Source organism: Patiria miniata, unplaced genomic scaffold (assembly GCF_015706575.1).
Source record: "Patiria miniata isolate m_02_andy unplaced genomic scaffold, ASM1570657v1 HiC_scaffold_7, whole genome shotgun sequence".
In the NCBI taxonomy this organism is placed as follows: Eukaryota; Metazoa; Echinodermata; class Asteroidea; order Valvatida; family Asterinidae; genus Patiria; species Patiria miniata.
In genome coordinates this window covers 36956792-36977283 of record NW_024037074.1, presented here as the reverse complement: position 1 = coordinate 36977283, position 20492 = coordinate 36956792, and the positions used below count along the sequence as shown (strand labels likewise).

At 42.9% G+C, this 20492-nt stretch overlaps 3 protein-coding genes across 3 annotated transcripts; 1 reads left to right on the top strand and 2 right to left on the bottom strand.

The window, feature by feature from the left end:
* Positions 1-691: 691 nt before the first annotated feature.
* Positions 692-4138, top strand: LOC119744269 (40S ribosomal protein S15-like). The gene is made up of 4 exons (XM_038220130.1): positions 692-796; positions 1940-2034; positions 2881-3115; positions 3898-4138. Exons 1-4 carry the CDS (start codon positions 707-709, stop codon positions 4009-4011), a joined length of 534 nt encoding a protein of 177 aa, XP_038076058.1. The 5' UTR covers positions 692-706; the 3' UTR covers positions 4012-4138.
* Positions 4139-5221: 1083 nt separating this feature from the next.
* On the bottom strand, positions 5222-20389 carry LOC119744268 (NADH-quinone oxidoreductase subunit B-like). Its single transcript, XM_038220129.1, has 6 exons — positions 20288-20389; positions 16540-16693; positions 9775-9883; positions 8659-8885; positions 8326-8414; positions 5222-6723 (listed from the first exon to the last, which is right to left on the bottom strand). Exons 1-6 carry the CDS (start codon positions 20298-20300, stop codon positions 6626-6628), a joined length of 690 nt encoding a protein of 229 aa, XP_038076057.1. The 5' UTR covers positions 20301-20389; the 3' UTR covers positions 5222-6625.
* LOC119744266 (tigger transposable element-derived protein 4-like) lies at positions 12480-16144 on the bottom strand. The gene has a single exon (XM_038220126.1). It carries the CDS (start codon positions 15993-15995, stop codon positions 14382-14384), a length of 1614 nt encoding a protein of 537 aa, XP_038076054.1. The 5' UTR covers positions 15996-16144; the 3' UTR covers positions 12480-14381.
* Positions 20390-20492: the final 103 nt, after the last annotated feature.

The window sequence follows — 20492 nt, the reverse complement described above, 5'->3', positions numbered from 1 at the left end:
GGTCACAGTTTTATTTTGCATTGTGACATGACTGTGACTTTCAACAACTTAGGAGATTTCAAATGACAATCACGACCAAGTGAGTAATTGTATTATTTCATGCAGGACTTTCATGCAAGACGGCCAGAGCTTTTTGTGCACGCAGCCGCACTTGTTTTTTTCTTTTAAAATGTGTATTTTTAAAGTGAACAGAGAAAAGTGACCAGGGCGGGAAGTTGAACTTGCGATCTCCAGATCTCCAAAACGGCGCTCTTCCAACCGAGATATTTCGCACAGTTTGCCTTCAGTACTCTTCAATTGGTTGAACACCATGCCAGTCCTAATCCTGTCAGTCACCGGCGTTCGAGAGGTCGCAGGTTCAACTTTCTAAGAGCGCTATGCACATGCCTTTTGGTGCTCAAGAATTAAACAAAAAGACAGTTTTCATGGTCATATCATTTTTTATAAAACAAACATCGGAAAGAAACACGGTGACTTAATTTCCCCGTTGATTTTCGTTTCAGAAGGCGTATCCTGCCTGATTTGATTTCGCGGGTGACTTTTGAATTTACAGAAATTATAATAATACTGACAAACACTTCGGTATGATTGTACTGTCACTCTGGGCGCAAGTTCGGCAACAAATGGTCCCCGAAAAAAAGTTCAGGTTAATACTTTTTTTGTAAATTTGTCAAAAAGTTTTGGACAGTGCATTGCGATCGGCCGCATGATGACTAGGCGCGCGCCCTCAATAAAAAAAAGCGTCAACAGAGGGCGTCTTATTTGGCCTTTTGCTGTATACTCTCGATACAAGATGGTATGGAAGAATAAAAACATTAAAATCCACATAAAATCTCATATTTATAATCGACATCCACTTGCTCTTTTCAGTTAAATTGAAAATTAAGATGTTTCTGTTGAACATCTGCTCATTATTTTAACCTAACCTGCATTTTTTTATACATATTTGGATGTAAACTTGTGTCGGAAATTACTAATGAGATGTGTACAATGTACGTGTAGAGCTGATATCCAAAAATGATCCGGAGGCTAGGCGGAGTGTTTTTGTCATTCCAGAATGACTTCTGCATCCAACCTTAAGCAGTCTTTTCGTTTTAAGCCTAATCCTTGGGATCTTATTCTTATTTGGTTATATTTGGAACAGTTGGCCTATCTTTTGGTAGAAAATGCAGTTGTCTTATTAGTTGATCATTTGGTGCCATGCGAATCAATGTCAATGTGGTTTTGCACTTTCACTATGATTCAGCATGTTCAGGGTGAATCACGGTGCATCGCAGTGATCACCATCTACGTGCAGTGGTTTAACTTTTAGTCAACCGTCTGGTAACGTTCCCTGACCTAGTATTAGGCCTACAAGTATTCAACTTCAGGGTCTTTGGCTCTTGGTCAGCCCTATTTTTGGCCCTGCAATGGAGTAGACTCTGTGCTTAAGTTAGGGCCATACATACGTCAGCCCAAAAGGTCGGTTATTGATAAAAAAAAATTTAAAATTCATGGAAATCCTTCCGGCTCATACTTGGCATGTGGGTTCACTTACCCAGGCATCCCAACTTTTGTCAAAAATTAGGACTTCCCCGTGCTTCCTTCTGGTGAAATAAAAATAAAGCTGGCAATCACAGTGTCACATGAAAAATTACGTCGATTCGCATGGCACCAACCGTAAAACGTGTAAGAAAAATTGCATTTGTCTAACTAAACAAAATTACAAATAATGATGTCATAGACATTGAAAAAGTCATTTTGGAATGATAAAAAAACACCCTGGACTCTAATTTGATCAAAACTAAAGATGGACCCTACACTACACAATCGCCATAATTGGGACGTAACGTGCCTACACGGGTAGAAGTGGGGCCAAGGATATGGGGCCTGTCCAGTATGTGGACCTGTTTTGTTTGTCAATTTGTTAAACCATGACTTATTTCTGCTGTCTTTGCAGGCTGACGCCGCTCAAGGTGAGGTTAAGAAGAAGCGTACCTTCAGGAAGTACACCTACCGAGGTGTGGACCTGGAACAGCTACTGGACATGAACAAGTGAGTTGCTAGTCCATGGGTTAGGCCAAGAAAACAAGTAAACAAGTTTCTTGTACCTGTCGCTTCCTTTTCCCTACTCTCCCTTTTTTTCCCCTTTTCTTTTTAATTCATAAATTTGCAGTGTATTTTGAAAATATATTGCCTATATATTCTCTTTGTATTTGTTTCCAACAAAAGTGTAGTTATGTAGAAAGGGTCACGGCTCCTTTGGACACAATTTTCTATCAGAAAAAAAAAAAAAGTCGAGAAAATGGAAGAATCCAGCCGTCGTCTAAGACGATTGTGGGGAAAGATGATTTCAGGGGGAAAAAAAGAGGAAGAAAAGCGCCCGCCTCTGTCATTTTTTTTAAAAAGCTGGACGTGAAACTGGTTCTGTTTTTTTACTTGGCCTTACAGACTTTACACATGTAAAAGCAACAATGGGCAAAAGTCTACCTTGCTTATTTGTTTCAAAATTTGGCTCAGGCGACTTTATCATTTTTGGAATGGATTCTGAATCAACTTCAAAATTTACCCAGATGGAGAAAAAAAAATGTAGAAATTGGGAAAACCTCCATAATGTCCTTAATGAACTGTAGCACTGGATTAGTTTATGCAAGGTCATTTATGGTGGTTTTCCCTTTCAAACCTGATCATTTATCATGTACTAGAAGTGTCTGGAATTCATTCTTTGAGGGACAAAAATGTCGAGCCAAAATTGCAAATTCTAAGGTCGGAATTCTTTTTTATTCCAAAATGGACTTGCTCAAGCTTATCCAAAATACTCCAAAACCACCCGGTGGTTCTTGAAAGATCTTACGGAAAGTATCGACAATAAGAAAACTCCTTTTTTTTCTTCACAAACAGCGAGCAGCTGATGGAGCTGTTTTGCTGCCGGGCCCGCCGTAAGTACAACCGTGGCCTGAAGCGCAAGCCCATGGCCCTCATCAAGAAGCTCCGCAAGGCCAAGAAGGAGGCTCCCCCGATGGAGAAACCCGAGGTGGTCAAGACCCATCTCAGGAACATGATCATCGTGCCGGAGATGGTGGGCAGCATCGTGGGCGTGTACCAGGGCAAGACCTTCAACCAGGTGGAGGTCAAGGTGGGTCATGTTCAGGGCTGTAACTGTCCGTTTAGTTTTGTAATGTTCAAATGTAAAAAAATTTTAAAGATAGAATGGCGTGATTTTTGTTTTAGCCATCTGACAGTGAGGAGGTATATTCTGCGGCAACCGACCCTTCCTTTCTCACCCTTTGATCTCGGAAATCCAGTTATTCTGAAGTTTAGTACACTTGTAGAGACATTCTTGCTTCATACACTTCATAGCTCAATTTGGGAGAGCTTTTGAAGTCTTGGTCGTATTCCAAATTTCCTTCTGTGAATGACTTCTTTTTCCTAGGCACGATTAATGGAGATCAAAGATTTTTCCTTTCCTCAAGTCAAAAAGTTGACATATTGCATGTACACTACATCGATTTTCATTGAATTGGTAAAAAAATTGTCTGCTAAACATCACTCCACACATTAAGGCGTGGCACAAAATAAATCATGTGCTGGTGATGTCAGATATTAAAAAGCAGGGTTTGGGATTCCGAGAGTTTTATTTTCAAAACATAGGCTACATTGAAATATTTGGTAAAATCGCTACATGGATACCTAAATATGAAGCGCTTTAATGATTTACTGCTACAGTAATGTTGTAATAAGGGCTGCTACAGTAATGTTGTAAATTTCTCTACATTCCTGCTCAGGCCGTCCTTAGATTGTTTGTTTATTTATACTTGTTTACCCTGGGTAAAATCAGATCGGAACATAAAATGTCTCCCCCCCCCCCCCCCCTGACACGGACATTAATACGTTAGTATTTTTTCTTTTCTCCCCTAGCCTGACATGATCGGCCACTACCTAGGAGAGTTCAGCATCACCTACAAGCCAGTCAAGCACGGCCGACCCGGTATCGGTGCCACCCATTCCTCTCGATTCATCCCACTCAAGTAGACCCGCCGTGGATGCAGAGATGATTGGTGTTTAGGGCTGTTGGACTTTGTAATTAGCGATGATGATGATGATGATGACGAAAAAGATTAATAAAATGGGCCACAAGAGCCTTTTTATTGACAAGTACCGCATTGTGTATTTGCTTCTTATTTTAGTGTTCAAGACAATTTCAGACCTGCCCTGACGAAATGAGAAAATTTGCCAAAATCTAATTCAGAGTTTTTTAAATTGTAATCAACGGATAGAGCAGAAATCACTTTCTGCATATGCCGTGCATGATTTGAGACAAAGGGGTACCCCCAGTGTCCCTATACACACTCTAGACTATCGTTGCCTAATGCACTCCCATATCTCAAAAGAATTCAGGAAACACAATAACCAACACAAAAGGGGTTCTCCTACCTCACATATCTTGCTTCAAATGTTTCTGCATGCACAAGACCAACTAAGGCCAAAAAAAAAAAGTTTCTGGTATGGAGCTTGTCCAAAAAGTGGTGCGGCGACGCGGCTTTTTTTTTTTTTTACCCGACTTGTTTGCTTCAAATGTGCTTCAAATTTTTCATTTTGCCGACGCGCATGGCTACGGCGACGCGCGCGCATACCAGAAACCGGAGACTTTTTTTTTTTGGCCTAACGACTTCACAACCGCAGCATTTTTCAGTCAAATTGTTATTGAATGCTCATTTATTGTACTCCTAGGTTGCTGAAAGTTTGATAATAACCACAGATGTCTTTATCGTTTCGGGTTTTGCGGTAACACCATGTGGTAATAACTACTGCTTAGAAGATATTAGTTCTGAGAAGAACTTGTCCTGCTTATTATCAACTTGCTAAGTAGTTTTTTTTTTGTTCTGTTTAGAACAGTCCTGCTGTAAGTTCTAAAAGAACTTGTCTTTGGTCTCAACGTTTCGACTAGCCTGCTCTAGTCACAGTCTCCTGACGATGACTAGAGCAGGCTAGTCGAAACGTTGAGACCAAAGACAAGTTCTTTTAGAACTTACAGCAGGACTGTTCTAAACAGAACAAAAAAAAAACTACTTAGCAAGTTGATAATAAGCAGGACAAGTTCTTCTCAGAACTAATATCTTCTAAGCAGTAGTTATTACCACATGGTGTTACCGCAAAACCCGAAACGATACCGATACCCCACCATGCAAAGCCTCAAATCTTACACAGATGTCTTAATGCTAAAATGAAATAAAAAATCACCCCTTACAAATCGTACCATGCAATTACACAATTCTTTTATTATACAGGAAGTGTTGATGAATGGATAGACCTTTGCAAAACAAAACAAGATCACTCTTGAAAATGAAAATAAAGGTTACTCGCCAAGGAAATTAGAATTTCGGGCATTGAACTAAATTCACAGCAAATCTTGCTTTGGTTCAAATTAATAACCAAAGGGATATCTGTAGCTTTAATAAATTAAATTACACACATTTTTACTGCACTGAAATGTCAACACGGGAGATTTGAGCATGCAGACATGTTTTCTGGGGTTTTTTTTAATCAAATGCATACAATGGCAAAGGCAAACCTTAAAAATTTGGAATTCCTAACTAATGTTACAGAAAGTCAAATGCAATATGAATAGCACGTCCAAAAGATCTTATTTTATACGAAGTATATCTTAATCTATTTACAATGCAAAACAATCATCTGCTTTGCACACACACATGTATCTGAAACCGAGACCTAACAAATCTTTAAGTATAATGACTAAAAAAAAAAAAAAAAAATTATAAGTGCCCTACCCACAGTCCCAATGTAGCTCATCAATTTCTGGGAAACAGGAATATGCTTGGGTCAATTTTATTATCAACTGAGGGCCGTTTCGAAACCCTGTCTTCGTCTTTGGCTTAAGGAGATATGAGGCCCCAACTCCGGGAACTCCAGCTTCATTTTGGTGCCTGTTATGCTTCAGAAACATTCAATCGGTTGATATGAAGCCAAAAGTTGGAATATTTTCACTTGGTAAATTTGCCTCTCAGCGATTCAGAATTCGGAGACAACTTAAGACCAGGACGAAGCAAAAGTTTCGAAAACACCTATAGTAACACGAAAGATGAACTTTCCAAGTGTAAAATTGCTGAGAACCAGTCACACGCAATACACTAAACACTATAATTTGGTTGGTGCCCCGCTTTATCTAAATAGGACTCTCCTGGGCCCAATTGACCCATCGCCGTTTGCGAGTTAGCCATGCCCCGTGGACAACCCTATGGAACTTTTGTACGTTGAGTTTTGTTTGCCTCAGATTTTGCGCATACATGTAACTGGACAATATTTCACAAGCTCACTGACGTGATTCTATCGGTCAATTTCATAGCTCAGTGAACTGTGAATGGACTAGCCCAGCACAGAAATTTGTTAAGCACAGAAAATATTCGCTTAGCAAAAACAGGTTACCAGCCAAATCATCATGGGATTCATACTGCCTGTCACTGGTTCCCGGCAGATTTCTGCTTAGCACATAAATGTGCTTAGCAATATTTCTGCTGAGGCAAGCTCCTTGAAATTGGCTCGCTTAGCAGATTTTATGAGATGGCGTCTTGCTACTTCCTTCTGTGACCAAAGCCAAGGATTGTTAGGTCCGGTACAGGATACCAATCTATTTGCGATACCACATGGTGATGTTCTGAGCTCGTTTGATTTTCTTCTGTAGCTGGAGAACGCCGTAGAGCAGGGCCTCGGCAGTAGGTGGGCATCCTGCATAATGATGAGAAAAAATACGGCATGGTTCAATATTGCCGGAGCCACGTACATACACCCAGGCACCACATAGCACTCTCTTATCATTTTGAAGTACCTTCTTCTGAACAACACGATCATTCTGTGAGCTGAACCGACGTCAACTTCTCACAAGTCGTTACATGTCCTACCAATATCTCAGACCACTTCACAACTACTACCCCTGTTCTTCAGACTGCAAGGCCATTTTTCTGCTGCAACACGAGATCAGCGTAATATGCATGTAACCTTTGATACTACTGGATGAAGAGAGGCAATTGTGGTCAAGTGTCTTGCCCAAGAACACAAGCACCATGTACCATCGCACATGAGTCAGACACTATAATCCCAGGGATGTAGTCGAGTACATCATACATTTGTAAGTCCCTGTATTAAGTCCATCACGGGACCTCCAGTCCTTATTCAACTCGCAAGCTATTCAAAGGAGCTTCGGCAAAAGCATTCCCTTGGACCTGTGATTTACTCGTGATGGACTTGTGATGGAGTCATGGTGGACTTGTGATGGACTTGTGAGGGACTTGTGAGGGACTTGTGAGGGACATGTGATGGACTTGTGATGGACTTTTGATGGACTACTGATGGACTTGTGATGGACGTGTCATCTCTGGTACTCTCAAAATCAAATGTCAAGCTATTCAAATGCACTATGACAGAGACATTTCTTGGTCGTTGTTCATCCAAAGTTAATTGTGACCCGAGGTGTGATTTAAGTTGTGGTTTGACTTGACTACGTGTACTGTAAGAGCCTGTATGCCAAGCTGAGTTGACCTTTGCTACTCAGATCATTGCAGATGTGTCTGACTGTCATGGTCATGCAGCCGGCCACCACGTGCAGCCAGCTGCATACACCTGTGCTAGTCAAGAGGCGTTCATTATCGGCTCATCCGTGCCCCTGCGTTCTCTTCACTGTAGCAACAATATCTGTAACTTTTGTTATCTGAAACTGCTACAGGCTCTATTCATATTCAGGATAATTTCACTCGATATTTTTTTAGATGAATTGCCATTGAGCTCCAATTTTGTGGGTGTTTTTTACGTGAATAAATACTGAATTAAATTCAATTGCAGTTAAATCAGAAAATCACATTCGGAATTTCTACAAAGACTAGAGTAGAGGTTTATGTTAAGACTGGATTATTGAGAAAACAATAGGAGGTTAGAAAATTCTCCAAATACGGTTCAAATAAAGTAGACTTGAAGGAAGTTACCTCAAACACAGAAAGGGCAGTAAAAACTGAAATTTGCCCAGCATTTGAAAATTGGTCATCTAAACTTGCAATTGGAAAAAAAAGATTTATCAGGGTGTCCAAAATAACCTGCATAGTGTCCAAGAAAATACCCAAATGTAAACAACTCATTTCCATTTGTCAAATTTGAAGTTCTTTAAAGTAAGTAAATTTAGGATTCACATATTTACAGGCTTCATATCATTTGTCCAATTGTTGACAATTTTTTGCAATTACTCTGCCCTTGGATTTGAACAGTCAGCAAATATCTTTGTCTTCTATACTGTAAGTATATCAATTATTGAATGAATACAAACATGGATACCTATCATACCTGGTACATAGATATCAACAGGAACAATCCTATCGCAGCCTCGGACGACAGCGTAAGAGTAATGGTAGTAACCCCCGCCATTGGCACAGCTGAAAAAAAGGGTCAGTTTCATTGTCGTTAGAAACAATATTCAAAAGAAAAATTAACAAATAAAGAATACAGAAATTATTGAAAGCATTTCAATTCAAGAAATGTACCTATATGATTTTTTTCACCGAATGAAGCATATGCGATAGCAAATGGTTTCAAACATTATTACGGATACAAAATGTCAGTTCTCTTCTTTCGTTGAAATTACTCTATCACAAATACAACAAATAATTGGTATATTACCTTCCCATAGAAATGACCCATCTTGGTTCAGGCATCTGATCGTACACTTTCCTAAGCGCTGGTGCCATCTTGTTCGTCAGAGTGCCGGCAACGATCATTACGTCCGCCTGTCGGGGACTGGCGCGGAACACCACGCCAAAACGGTCCATGTCGTAGCGCGGTGCTGCCATATGCATCATCTCCACCGCACAGCAGGCTAGGCCAAACAGCATGGGCCACAGGGAACTCTGAAAGCAAACACACGTGTGCCATGTTTGATAAATAAGGGAATAAATCTGTGATTGGGAGGTATAGACCGGTTGGAGTCTGGATGCTGATAATTAACAGAGCCGAGGGTAATTATCAGCATCCAGACTCCAACCAGTCTTAAACATAGTGTTTAATACCGACCAAGCACTTGTTCATCCACATTCATAAATACCTTTTCAGTCTAAAAAAAAAACACTTTTCGGTCACAAGAGTCAACAAAAGTAAAAAATGATACATTTCTAATGATTTTGTTCAACAAAACACCCCTCTAGCAATAAAATGGTAGGGCCCTCTGGTAAACAACTCCTTTTATGGAGATTGGCGCGCACATCGCCCGTACTGCGTGATGTCACGCAGAACGCAGATGTACCGGTGTAGTTTGAATTTAGGACTATGAAATACTGACTCACTGGTAGTATTGCGCATGCCTACGTGAGGATTCTGAATGTTTAACCAATAAAACGGTGCTGGCACTGGATTTCATAGGGGTCCAAATTTCAGGTGACACTGGGAAAGTGTTTAAGACCAGCCAGCCAAATCTTTATCGACTGTTTAAAAGCGACCACGTGATGGGCTTTCGACCTATAGGAATGGGTAAACTGTCCAGACTTTACTCATGATCTGGAGTTGGACGCACCAGAACCAAAATTTGTGGACCCGTTAAGCAAAAAAAAAAAGAGCACTACTATTTGTGCACTTTGCACAGAGCCATCTGAGAACAAGTCACAATCGATATACATACATGTAGCGTTTTGGCTGGTATCCTGTTTTTGCTAAGCAAATAATTTTTGTGCTTAGCAGCTTCATGAATTGGGCTCAAGACCAAAAGGTCACTCCAGTTAAGAAAAGAAAACATCATTTGCATACCCTTCTGGCCCAATTGATGAGATCGTCCATCTTGGCGACCACCACCTCTGCTTTACTGTCCTTAGGGACAGGGACCGGTGACGAACTCTTTTGTCTGTAGGGCACCAGGCTGATAGGAGATGAGGACACAAATTAACCAAAGTAAGACTGAATTGAATTCAAGTTCTTGGACAGTGGTTGCACTAGGCCAGTGGCCTAGGTTAGTTGTATTGCTCAGTTTTAAAAAACCATGCATACTGCAATGCAGTGTTGTACTCAAGACACTTGTGATAGTTTATCACGTCTCCATTACAAGTCAATCACGAGTCAGCCTCGAGTCAGTCATGAGTCGGTCCCGAGTCGGTCCCGAGTCGGTCCCGAGTCGGTCCCGAGTCGGTCCCGAGTCGGTCCCGAGTCGGTCCCGAGTCGGTCCCGAGTCGGTCCCGAGTCGGTCCCGAGTCGGTCCCGAGTCGGTCCCGAGTCGGTCCCGAGTCGGTCCCGAGTCGGTCCCGAGTCAGTCCCGAGTCAGTTTCGAGTCAGTCCCGAGTCGGTCCCGAGTCAGTCGCGAATCAGTCGTGAATCAGTCGCGAATCAGTCCCGAGTCAGTCGTGAGTCAGTCCTGAGTCAGTCCCGAGTCAGTCCCGAATCAGTCGCCAATCAGTCGTGAGTCAGTCATGAGTCAGTCACGAGTCAATGACGAGTCAGTCACGAGTAAATCCCGAGTCAATTACATTGTGCATTCCCTGCTTCCTGTGACTGGACTTGTGAATTGACAAGTGATTTGATTGTGACAAGTGATTTGATTGTGAGTCAGTCCCGAGTCGGTCCCGAGTCGGTCCCGAGGCGGTCCCGAGGCGGTCCCGAGTCGGTCCCGAGTCGGTCCCGAGTCGGTCCCGAGTCGGTCCCGAGTCGGTCCCGAGTCGGTCCCGAGTCGGTCCCGAGTCGGTCCCGAGTCGGTCCCGAGTCGGTCCCGAGTCGGTCCCGAGTCGGTCCCGAGTCAGTCTCGAGTCAGTCCCGAGTCGGTCCCAAGTCAGTCGCGAATCAGTCGTGAATCAGTCGCGAATCAGTCCCGAATCAGTCCCGAGTCAGTCGCGAGTCAGTCGCGAGTCAGTCCCGAGTCAGTCGCGAATCAGTCGCCAATCAGTCGTGAGTCAGTCATGAGTCAGTCACGAATCAATGACGAGTCAGTCACGAGTAAATCCTGAGTCAATTACATTGTGCATTCTCTGCTTCCTGTGACTGGACTTGTGAATTGACAAGTGATTTGATTGTGACCAAACTTTGGATGTATTTTTGATCCATGGCTACCTCGACTATTAAAAACTGTGCAATATATACAGCAGGGAGCATGGACCCTGAGGGTTTTTTTGTGACGATGTTCACACTTTACAGTAAACTCGGCCAAGTCGGCACTCTTGGGACCCGGAAATTTGTGACGACTTACGCGAATGCCGACATCTGCTGTAAGTTGTCATTTTGCCGACTTACAATGTACATGAATGGCCTCTACACATACATGTATGCTTCATTGCACTAATTTGCTTCAATTTACCCTGGTTTATCTCCTTAATGCTTGAGTTGATTCCTGCAAATTAATCCTCGATTTCTATCATCTTGAGCTGGGGTATTGATCATACTGTCGGTTCAATGTAGCATTGTTATAGTGGAGACCAGGTGTGCTTTCTACATGTACAGTAAACTCCAGCCAAGTCGACATCGTACAACTCGTCAAATCGCTCAAGTCAGCCGTCTGACTAAAGTCCTGGTTGTCTGTAATGCATTTCCATTGATTTTTGTATTTCTAAGTCGGCTTTTATAAGTCGCCATTTCGCTCAAGTCGTGGTTTTACTCTAGGTCCCCTTTCCATAAAAAGCATAACAAAATCCTTTGTGTAAGTCGGCATTAAAGAAATCATACATTGGCATCAAGTCCCTGTACTGCGAATGGCAAGAAGTGTCAAGTGAAAAGTGGTTTGGCACAGCCCGTGATCTCTGCATCCGTGTCGCTGCACAGCCAAGCCAAAGGGTTTCCTACTGCATATGCATCGTGAGCATATCAATACCAGTACCCCCTCTAGTCTGTACGCATACACTCTGTCCATTTTGATACAGTCAATACCTGCAATGATGCAGTCAATGCGTGCGTGGTATACCACGCACGCATTTATTTCGCAACTGAGCACGTACATGTAAAAAAATGTACATGTATTACTATTCTGTACACATGGTCTTCACTGTCTCTACCCAAAACATAATGATAACATTTGAGGATTAATTTGCTGGATTCAACTCAAGCATTAAGTTAAGTTTACCTGGGTAAATCGAAGCCAATTAGTGCAATGAATCATGCGTGCTAAAAGGCCATTCAAGTAAGTCGGCAAAATGAAGACTTACAGCAGATGTTGGCTTTTGCGTAAGTCGTCACAAATTTCCAGGTCCCAAGAGTACCAACTTGGCCAGGGTGTTTACTGTACGTGTATAGTTACGAATTAAATGCGTGAGTGGTAAGTAACATTGACTACATCGTTCAATAAGACGACCCCCGAAATGGACAGAGCGCATATGTGCAGGACTACACTACATATGCAGAATAGCACTGTTTTAGGTAGGTGGGTTAGCGTATGACATGAGAGAGTACAATGTGGAAGGCGGGCAACTAGGAAGCATGAGCCATAAGCCAACAGATAAAACCCAATAAAGTCAAACGTATATGAATCGGCTCTTACCATAATGGGTTAAGCCATCACTGGTTGGTACTGTGGGGCACCAGGGAAGGAGGAACTGGATCCGAATACACCGCTGAGGCAGTATAGGCTGCACGACTGGTTCTGCTGTCGCCTTTCAGCACATTCTTGAGATACTAAGAGGTGATCAAAGGTGTTGGAGGATTTCCAATATGCCGCTAGTATGGTATCTGCTAGAGGCACTCCTTTGAAAACGCCCCAAGAGGTCGCCATGCAGCAAACTTCTTGGGCTTGTACTTCAGGATAGGCCAGTCAGGGGATGCGAGTCATATTGCCGTAACGACCCAGCGAGTGATTATCGCGGGATGCTGGACGAGGCGGTGAAACCGTAGTTATAAAAAGAGCCTGTTGGTCACCGCAGATTGGTGAAGTCCAATGAAGGCAGGCCTACCACTTGAGGGTCAGGTCAGGACAGGACACCAGTGCTTGTCCTCCGGGACAGAGTAGAAGGATTTCAAGTCAGGGACGAAGATGTAAGGCGGGGAGAACATCACAAACTAGTTCTTCTTGAGGAAAGAGCAATGGGGGCTCCAAATGCAAATGTCCTTGACTTATGGTCAGGGCATGGAATTCACTCATGTGATGAGCTGTGGCGGCGGGCTGTATCTGCCATCAGGAGGAAGGCAGTTTTCAAGGCAACATTCATAAGAGTAGCGTGGTCGAGAGGTTCAAAAGGAGGCTGGGCGAGAGCTTGCAAGACCCCATGACAGTAGGAGTGTTCGGTGGCTGGGGGGGGGGGGGAGAAATCGGAAATTGAAGAACCGTCCTGGAAACCTGGATGAACGGCTACAATTTCGGAGCAATAGATCTTGTACGTCGTCTGCAACATTTATAGAAATGCCGTTTGCGCCTGTCATAAACAGCTCGGGTGACCGACGCCAACTATGGGCCGGGGTGAAGTAGACCCGACTGAGGTTGACACATCCTGTGGCATTGACAACCAGCTCCTCTTGTCAGTGGTCAGAGCCAAATTCTTCCACTGAGGGGGAGCGGATTCAGGGCTGGTGGGAACAGGGATCGGAGTGACAGGAACAGTTACTTGCTGTTGAAGACAAAGAGATAGTTGTCTGGGCTGCATACCCACTCCAATGGCACTACTGAAACGGCTTGGGCTTGCACTTCATCTCCCTGCCATGACCTACACAAACCCCCAGGTTGCAGCACCGAGTACATCTCTTCCCCTCTCCTCTGCCCAATTATCCGGCGTTTTATGTATACATTTTCACATTCTTTGTTAGAAATGGCACAAAGAAGCTCTGTAGAAGTTGTGGAGTTGTAAATTTGACTTCCCCAGCGTCAAAACATATATAGGATTCAGTAGCAAAACTATCAAAATCAGTCAAGTGGGTAAAAAATTTTGTAGTAAAATACATGTAGGTGTTTATGCAGGAATGGCGGCCATCTTGGAAAATGGCGGCCATTTCTAAAATTCAAGTGGCTAATGAGATTTTTCAAAAGAGTTTATACCTTAGGAGTATTTGTGTCGATTTTGGTACTTGTATCCACATTTGAAAGATTTTTACAGTTATCTGCTGCACTATGAACAGCTATAAAATAAAAATTCATCACCGGAATATTTTTCCTTCGTTTTCATTTATGCCTTGATATACTTTCTTTTTTTGAACTTCGTAAATTACACAAAAAAGTTTCAGATGAATTTCTTGCAAGTGGGCAAAGTTGAAAAGTCTGATAACATTAGTAAATTTGACTTCACAATCTCCACCATTTGTAAATTCAAACATTCATATTATGAATGGGAAGCCTCTATTAAATTGAAAACTGTTCGTCTAAACCTACCTAAAATATGAGAGATTCTACATATAAATTATGTACATGTACATGTATGTGATTGACTCGCCCTCGGAAAGTTCTACGTATTGTCCATTCAGAAGAAATCAGTGATTTGTGACTGTTTCATTCTCTTGGGCATCTCAGCCACAAGGAACGTTTCCACGCGGTCGCCAAAATCGATCAGGCTGGCCGGGAGAACTTCTGATGACAGAGCAAAGCGCCTGATAACATCAAGAGCTTTGAAAGCCTCATGGATAGAAGGAGGCGGTGCAGGCTCGCTAGGGACCTCATTGGCACTTCCGTTGGATTTAGCACCTTCCGCATCCATATCCGAGGTGACATTCCCAGACGTCACAAACTTGACGATGTCCTCATCAGTGAGTTCCTGGGTGTTGCCGCCGCATTCTGCATCGATATCAACATAGTCCCCAAGAGATGGGATTCTATCCTGGCCGAAGATGTCTGCCAGACTGTTCCAGATGTTGCGGAACTGGCGTGCGTCCCCTTCACTTAACAGCTGCGGGGCATCATCGGCAGATGGAGCTTCTGCCGGACCTGTCTCATCAGGGCATACAAAGCCAACTCCTCGGAAGCAGTTTGCGATTGTAGCTTGGGTGACCTGACCCCAAGCATTCTTGACAGCAAAGAGTGCATCAAGGAGGTCCCATTTGAAGGGAGAATTTCTCCTCGCTGCTTCCAGGCGATGCGCTGCAAGAATCCTTCGGTAGTGGGTCTTCAGGTTCTTGATCACACCACCATTCATCGGTTGGGTGCAGCTTGTGGTGTTTGGAGGCGGGAATACGAGTTTGATGTTCTCATATTCTTTTTGTGGATGGGCAGGGCAATTATCAACGACCATGGCGATTTTCCTTCCTTGACTTCCCATCTGGTCATCAAGATTTTTTAGCCACTTGTCGAACAGATGTGATGTCATCCAAGCCTTCTTATTTGCAGTGTAGGTGATGGGCAAATGACATACATTTTTGAAGGCGCGTGGTTTTTTATTCTTGCCAATGGCATACAAGGGTAGCTTGTCTGAGCCATCCATATTGGCACATACGAGAAGTGTAATACGAGTTTTGATCTCTTTTCTCCTGTGGTGAGATTGCCCTTTGAAACCAAGGGAGTTCTCCGGGAGCAGTTGCCAGAAGAGCCCAGTTTCGTCTGCATTATAAATGTCCTCTGGCTGGTATTTCTCTAGAAGTTGTTGCAATTTGCCTTCCTTCCAATCGGTGACAACGGCCCTGTCAACACCGTCAGATTCACCTGCTTTGTGGACTCGGCCGATTCCCCAGCGGGCCTTAAATCGCTCGATCCAACTTGGGCTCAGTTTCTCGGGTTCCTCATGGCCAAGGTCAGCGGCGAATTTCCGTGCCTGCACTAGCAACATTTCACCGTCGATTCGAATATCCGGCAAACTTGTTTTCTGCCGAAACCACACGATAAGGGCAGAGTTCACATCATCGTAAGTTAATTGTTTGACGCGCTTTATACCGCCCTTCCTGGCATCAGGTTTTTCCACAGCTTCGATGATCTTGTCCTTGTTTTTCAAAATATCATACAAGGTTCCTCGAGGAAGGCCAAACTTCTGAGCCAGATCCACCTTTCTCATCCTAGGATTGGCTTCACAAAACTTCACGATCTTGTACTTTTCTTTGTATGTTTTTGTCTCCAGTTTCCGTTTCTTTGAACAGGAATTGGAAGCCATTTTTCAGACGGAACGAACAGGGCTTGAAACATGAAACAAAGCATGTGCTGGCCAAGAGAGGTCCGGGATCTGTCCAAGTGCACGCAACGCTCAGACGTGGCTTGGCTGCAACGTAACACTGATGCAGCGATCACGGGCCGTGCCAATAAACAAACAATAAACAGACGTCACTTTAAAGCAGTGTGTGACTTTTCACTCGACTCTTGTTGCCAACTGCAGTGCAGGAAGTGGATGCCAGTATATGATTTTTTGAATGCCGATTACACAAAGGATTTTCTTGTGCTTTTTGTGAAAGGGACCGAGAGTAACACGCTAACTAGAGTGAAATGGCGACTCATAAAAGCCGACTTGGAAATAAAAATTATTTCAATGCCGACTTGAGTAATTTGGCGAGTTGTTCGATGTCGACTTGGCCGGAGTTTACTATATGTAAATGTAAGTGCTGAGGGGCAATGAAAGTCACAAATCAACTGGTCAATGACTGGTCTGTTCTCCAGACTTTATCAGTTTCACAAACAACAGTTACAAGAAAACGGTGCAATACCTCAAGCTGTTTGTGGCGTTACTTGTCTGCACTGGAAGGCTAGATGGCTTCTGGTCGTACAGGGAGCGCACAGACTGTGAGGTGGTGGGTAGTTGCCTGGCTGGCAGTAGCCCAAACCGCCCCATCCTCAGCATAAAGCTGCCAACCGGCCGAGCTGCACAGAAGACAAAGATGTAGAGATTAAATATACACGGTTATGAATAAAAAGTGCATCATTTCAGACAGCTTGTTGCATAACTACGCAATGTGTATTTACAGTTAAGACTATAAATTGATGTGGTTTAGTTGTCAAGGTGTGCAATCAGAGTCAGATTTTATTAGTCATGTAAGTTAAAACAGACATGAAATGGTTTTTCCTGGTGTAAAAGCAGTAAAATAAAACAGTAAAAACAACAATCAGCACATAAGACGATGAAAACCTTGATATTAACACTAGCTTGGTCCCGCAGGAAATGACTAGATTTTGATGGAGTATGATGGACTTGGGCCTGGAGGCCTGAAGCAAGGCTACTGAAATCTGATTGAATTCCCATAGCTTCCTGTACTGCTTTTGTCACTTAAAGCCATGTGTACTAAGTCCATCAATATTCACCCGTTCTTCAGTGGTGGATTCCGGTATGTCATGTATTGGAAGCAGTATGATTGATGGATTTTGGCTGACTTGGTCCTCTACTTAGTAAAAGACAGTAGGGAGTCAGGTAATGGACAGAATAAACACAATGTGCTACGGCATTACGACATTAGTGCAAATATCTGCTAGCCATATCCAAAAGGACAATTCCACGGTTACTCACGTTACATTTTTGATGTACTGTTGAGTTTCCTTGGGCTGTAATTACCTTACTGAAAAGGTTTAATAACTGTTATCCCCATGGTAGATAGAGTAGACCTAGACCTACCTGAGCACCAAAGATGACATCCAGAGAAATGCATTGTGTATGATAAACAAGACGCACAAAATCGGTTACTCACATTATGAAAATGTGGTTGGGTCGTAAGGGGCGAATAAGTACACGCGCTATCCGGAACAAGTCAAATGCATATGGTCATTCGTTGGCGAATTTTCAAAAATTAGAGACTCCACAACTTATTTTGATTCAACAAACATTCGATGGAAGAGTTTATACGACTGTAGTGAATAAACACAATATTCGAAATCACACGGTTCGAGTGATGTACCGACATGACCGAGGAGAAAATTTTTCATCGATTTGCAGCTCCCGCGATTTTCTACAAACCGTCCAAACAAGTCAAAGTGCGAGTCGGAAATCTGGCCGAAATTCCTCTTCTAAAGATTTTATCAAAAAGATCTTCGTGTATCAAGAAGCTTACATTTTCCTTTTCAAAATGCACTTCATCAGAAAAAAAAATATTGGAGACTAATCAAAAAGAGGTAGGTTTTGGCACATCTATAGAATACAGGGCCACTCCATTCTACAATGTATATCCGCGCATCCATGGCTTGGTGGCCGTGAATGCGCAGTCAGTTTTCTATAGCGCCCTCTATTGATTAAAATTTACTTCATGCCCACCCCGCATCCGCGCATCCAAGACGGAATGATAGGTAGGTTGGGGTTGGGTTTAGATAGGGAAATACATGTCTTATAGGGTAAATCATTTGGGGTAACATTAGTCCGAGTAACTTGGACCCAACTTATCGCCTTTTTTAACATTTGGACATGGTCTGGCAATAGTAAGGTCCAAGCTAATACCGAGACCTAGACAACACAGTCCCAAAAACCAACATTTTCCAACAAAAAACATCAGATTTCACCTTCAAAACGGCCTCCAAATTACTAGATATGCCACCTGAGGTACAAGTAGACATAGATAATTAAGATGGTTGTACTTAAGTTTACTTACGATCCGGAAAAAAGTGAAATTTTCCGTTCAATTCTGAAGACCCCCTCTGCCTAGGTTGTCGTTGTTGTGCTCACGTTCAAAACTGCATGATAATGGCGTCTGACCTCGACCTCATGCAAATGTCGTGACGGCGCGCTTGCGCATAATGCACTGCATGCACAGCAGATTCCCCTGCGCCGCGCCGACGACTGTTTCCTGATGTAGAGTGCTGTGTAAGTTCGCGGTACGCCTAGGAGTCGCGCTGGCTAGCCAGGCGCATGGCTGGCGCTCTACATCAGGAAACAGTCGTCGGCGTGGCGCAGGGGAATCTGCCGTTCATGCAGTGCATTATGCGCAAGCGCGCCGTCCAGACATTTGCATGAGGTCGAGGTCAGACGCCATTATCATGCAGTTTTGAACGTGAGCACAACAACGACAACCTAGGCAGAGGGGGTCTTCAGAATTGAACGGAAAATTTCACTTTTTTTCCGGATCGTAAATAAACTTAAGTACAACCATCTTAATCATCTATGTCTACTTGTACCTCAGGTGACATATCTAGTAATTTGGAGGCCGTTTTGAAGGTGAAATCTGATGTTTTTTGTTGGAAAATGTTGGTTTTTGGGACTGTGTTGTCTAGGTCTCGGTATTAGCTTGGACCTTACTATCGCCAGACCATGTCCAAATGTTAAAAAAGGCGATAAGTTGGGTCCAAGTTACTCGGACTAGGGTAACATATGGGACGAGGGTCCTGGGGTAAATAAAGCGCCCTCTCTTGATGACTTCATGCTCATCACATCCATCCGCGCATCCGCGCATCCATGCATCCAAGACGTCTCACTCGGTATATATACTACGTACTTGTCAATAATTCACTCCCTATAGCGCCCTCTATTGATAACAATTTACTTCACGCTCATTCACTCTTTATACCGCCTTCTATTTTTTTCATACATCTACGTTCATACCCGCGTACACGAGATGCGTACGCATACGCATAGGAGAAGTCTCATACCATTACCAATATTGCTTTGTTCTCAAAAGAGTGCCATCTACTCAACGACCCCACTCCTCACATCGCATCCAATTTCCAACTACAAAAAAAAAACTTTCCGGAGTGGCCCTGCATTCTATAGTTGCTCTTAGGTTTTATCTGAAGCTATCCTGAACTAGGAAAAATCCAGAACTAGGAAAACGACTGTAGGCCTACAACATGTATTATCGACCTCGACCCTCCAACCATTATCTGCGCAGGTGACGCTTGCAACGCGCGCATGTTGTCACACACAAATTTAGTGCGTAGAAAAGGACAGCGTGCTTTTTTAGGAAAATGCAGTGGCTATTGTTACGGCAGCCGTAACGCATTTCCCATTTTCTAATTCTATCGTTACGGTAGACTGCAACTTTTATAAAAACATGACAAGAAAATATAAAATTAGAAGGAACAAAGTGAATTTGAACGTTATGAAATTCGGACCTTATTTCCCTTTTAAAAAAAATCTTCCAAAGCCTCGGGTTAGAAAAGGAAAAAAAATTCGAGTGCAAAACTGAGATTCGTACCTGCAACCTCGCGGTGCAAAATCTTACCCTCTATCGACAAAGCTGTCGCACTGCTCGCTAAAACGTGTGGAAAAAAATAATTATATACCTGCGTGCGTATCAAAAAAGTATCGTAGAAGGCGCTAAACAACGACTGCCGTAACGATAGCCACTTCGTTAGGAAAATCCTTTTTTACTGACGAAAAAATGAAATTCACAACCACGACAACTTTTTCCACAAGTACTTTACTGCACATTTCCGGTCTAGCAACTATCAGTAAATGGAAAAGCTAACTGTAAGACCTTACATTAAAGTTTAATGCCAAGAAATGTAACATTCAATTGAGAGTAAAGTTAAGTTGCTCACCGTAAAACGCCATTTTGGTAGAGAATATGTAACATAACAACCTTGGACGTTGAGGGCGCTGTGAATATCAACCGATAATATAATGTCGTTTGTTAAATTAAGGCTTCGTTTGCAATTGACCTGGCTCCATCTTCGGGTTTCGGTTTTAAGAAGATAAACATTGGTTTCATTTTCTTGCACAATTCAATGTTCTTGTAGCTAAAAA

What these genes read in the sequence shown, in the direction of transcription:
- LOC119744266 (XM_038220126.1), bottom strand. Translation starts at nt 15,995, where the DNA reads ATGGCTTCCAATTCCTGTTCAAAGAAACGGAAACTGGAGACAAAAACA.
- LOC119744269 (XM_038220130.1), top strand. Translation starts at nt 707, where the DNA reads ATGATGACTAGGCGCGCGCCCTCAATAAAAAAAAGCGTCAACAGAGGG. An exon ending in TATACTCTCGATACAAGATG is followed by an intron (nt 797 to 1,939) that starts GTATGGAAGAAT and finishes CTGTCTTTGCAG; the next exon opens with GCTGACGCCGCTCAAGGTGA. An exon ending in CAGCTACTGGACATGAACAA is followed by an intron (nt 2,035 to 2,880) that starts GTGAGTTGCTAG and finishes CTTCACAAACAG; the next exon opens with CGAGCAGCTGATGGAGCTGT.
- LOC119744268 (XM_038220129.1), bottom strand. An exon ending in AACGCCACAAACAGCTTGAG is followed by an intron (nt 9,884 to 16,539) that starts GTATTGCACCGT and finishes ATCTCCTATCAG; the next exon opens with CCTGGTGCCCTACAGACAAA. An exon ending in TGGGTCATTTCTATGGGAAG is followed by an intron (nt 8,415 to 8,658) that starts GTAATATACCAA and finishes CCTTTTTTTCAG; the next exon opens with CTGTGCCAATGGCGGGGGTT.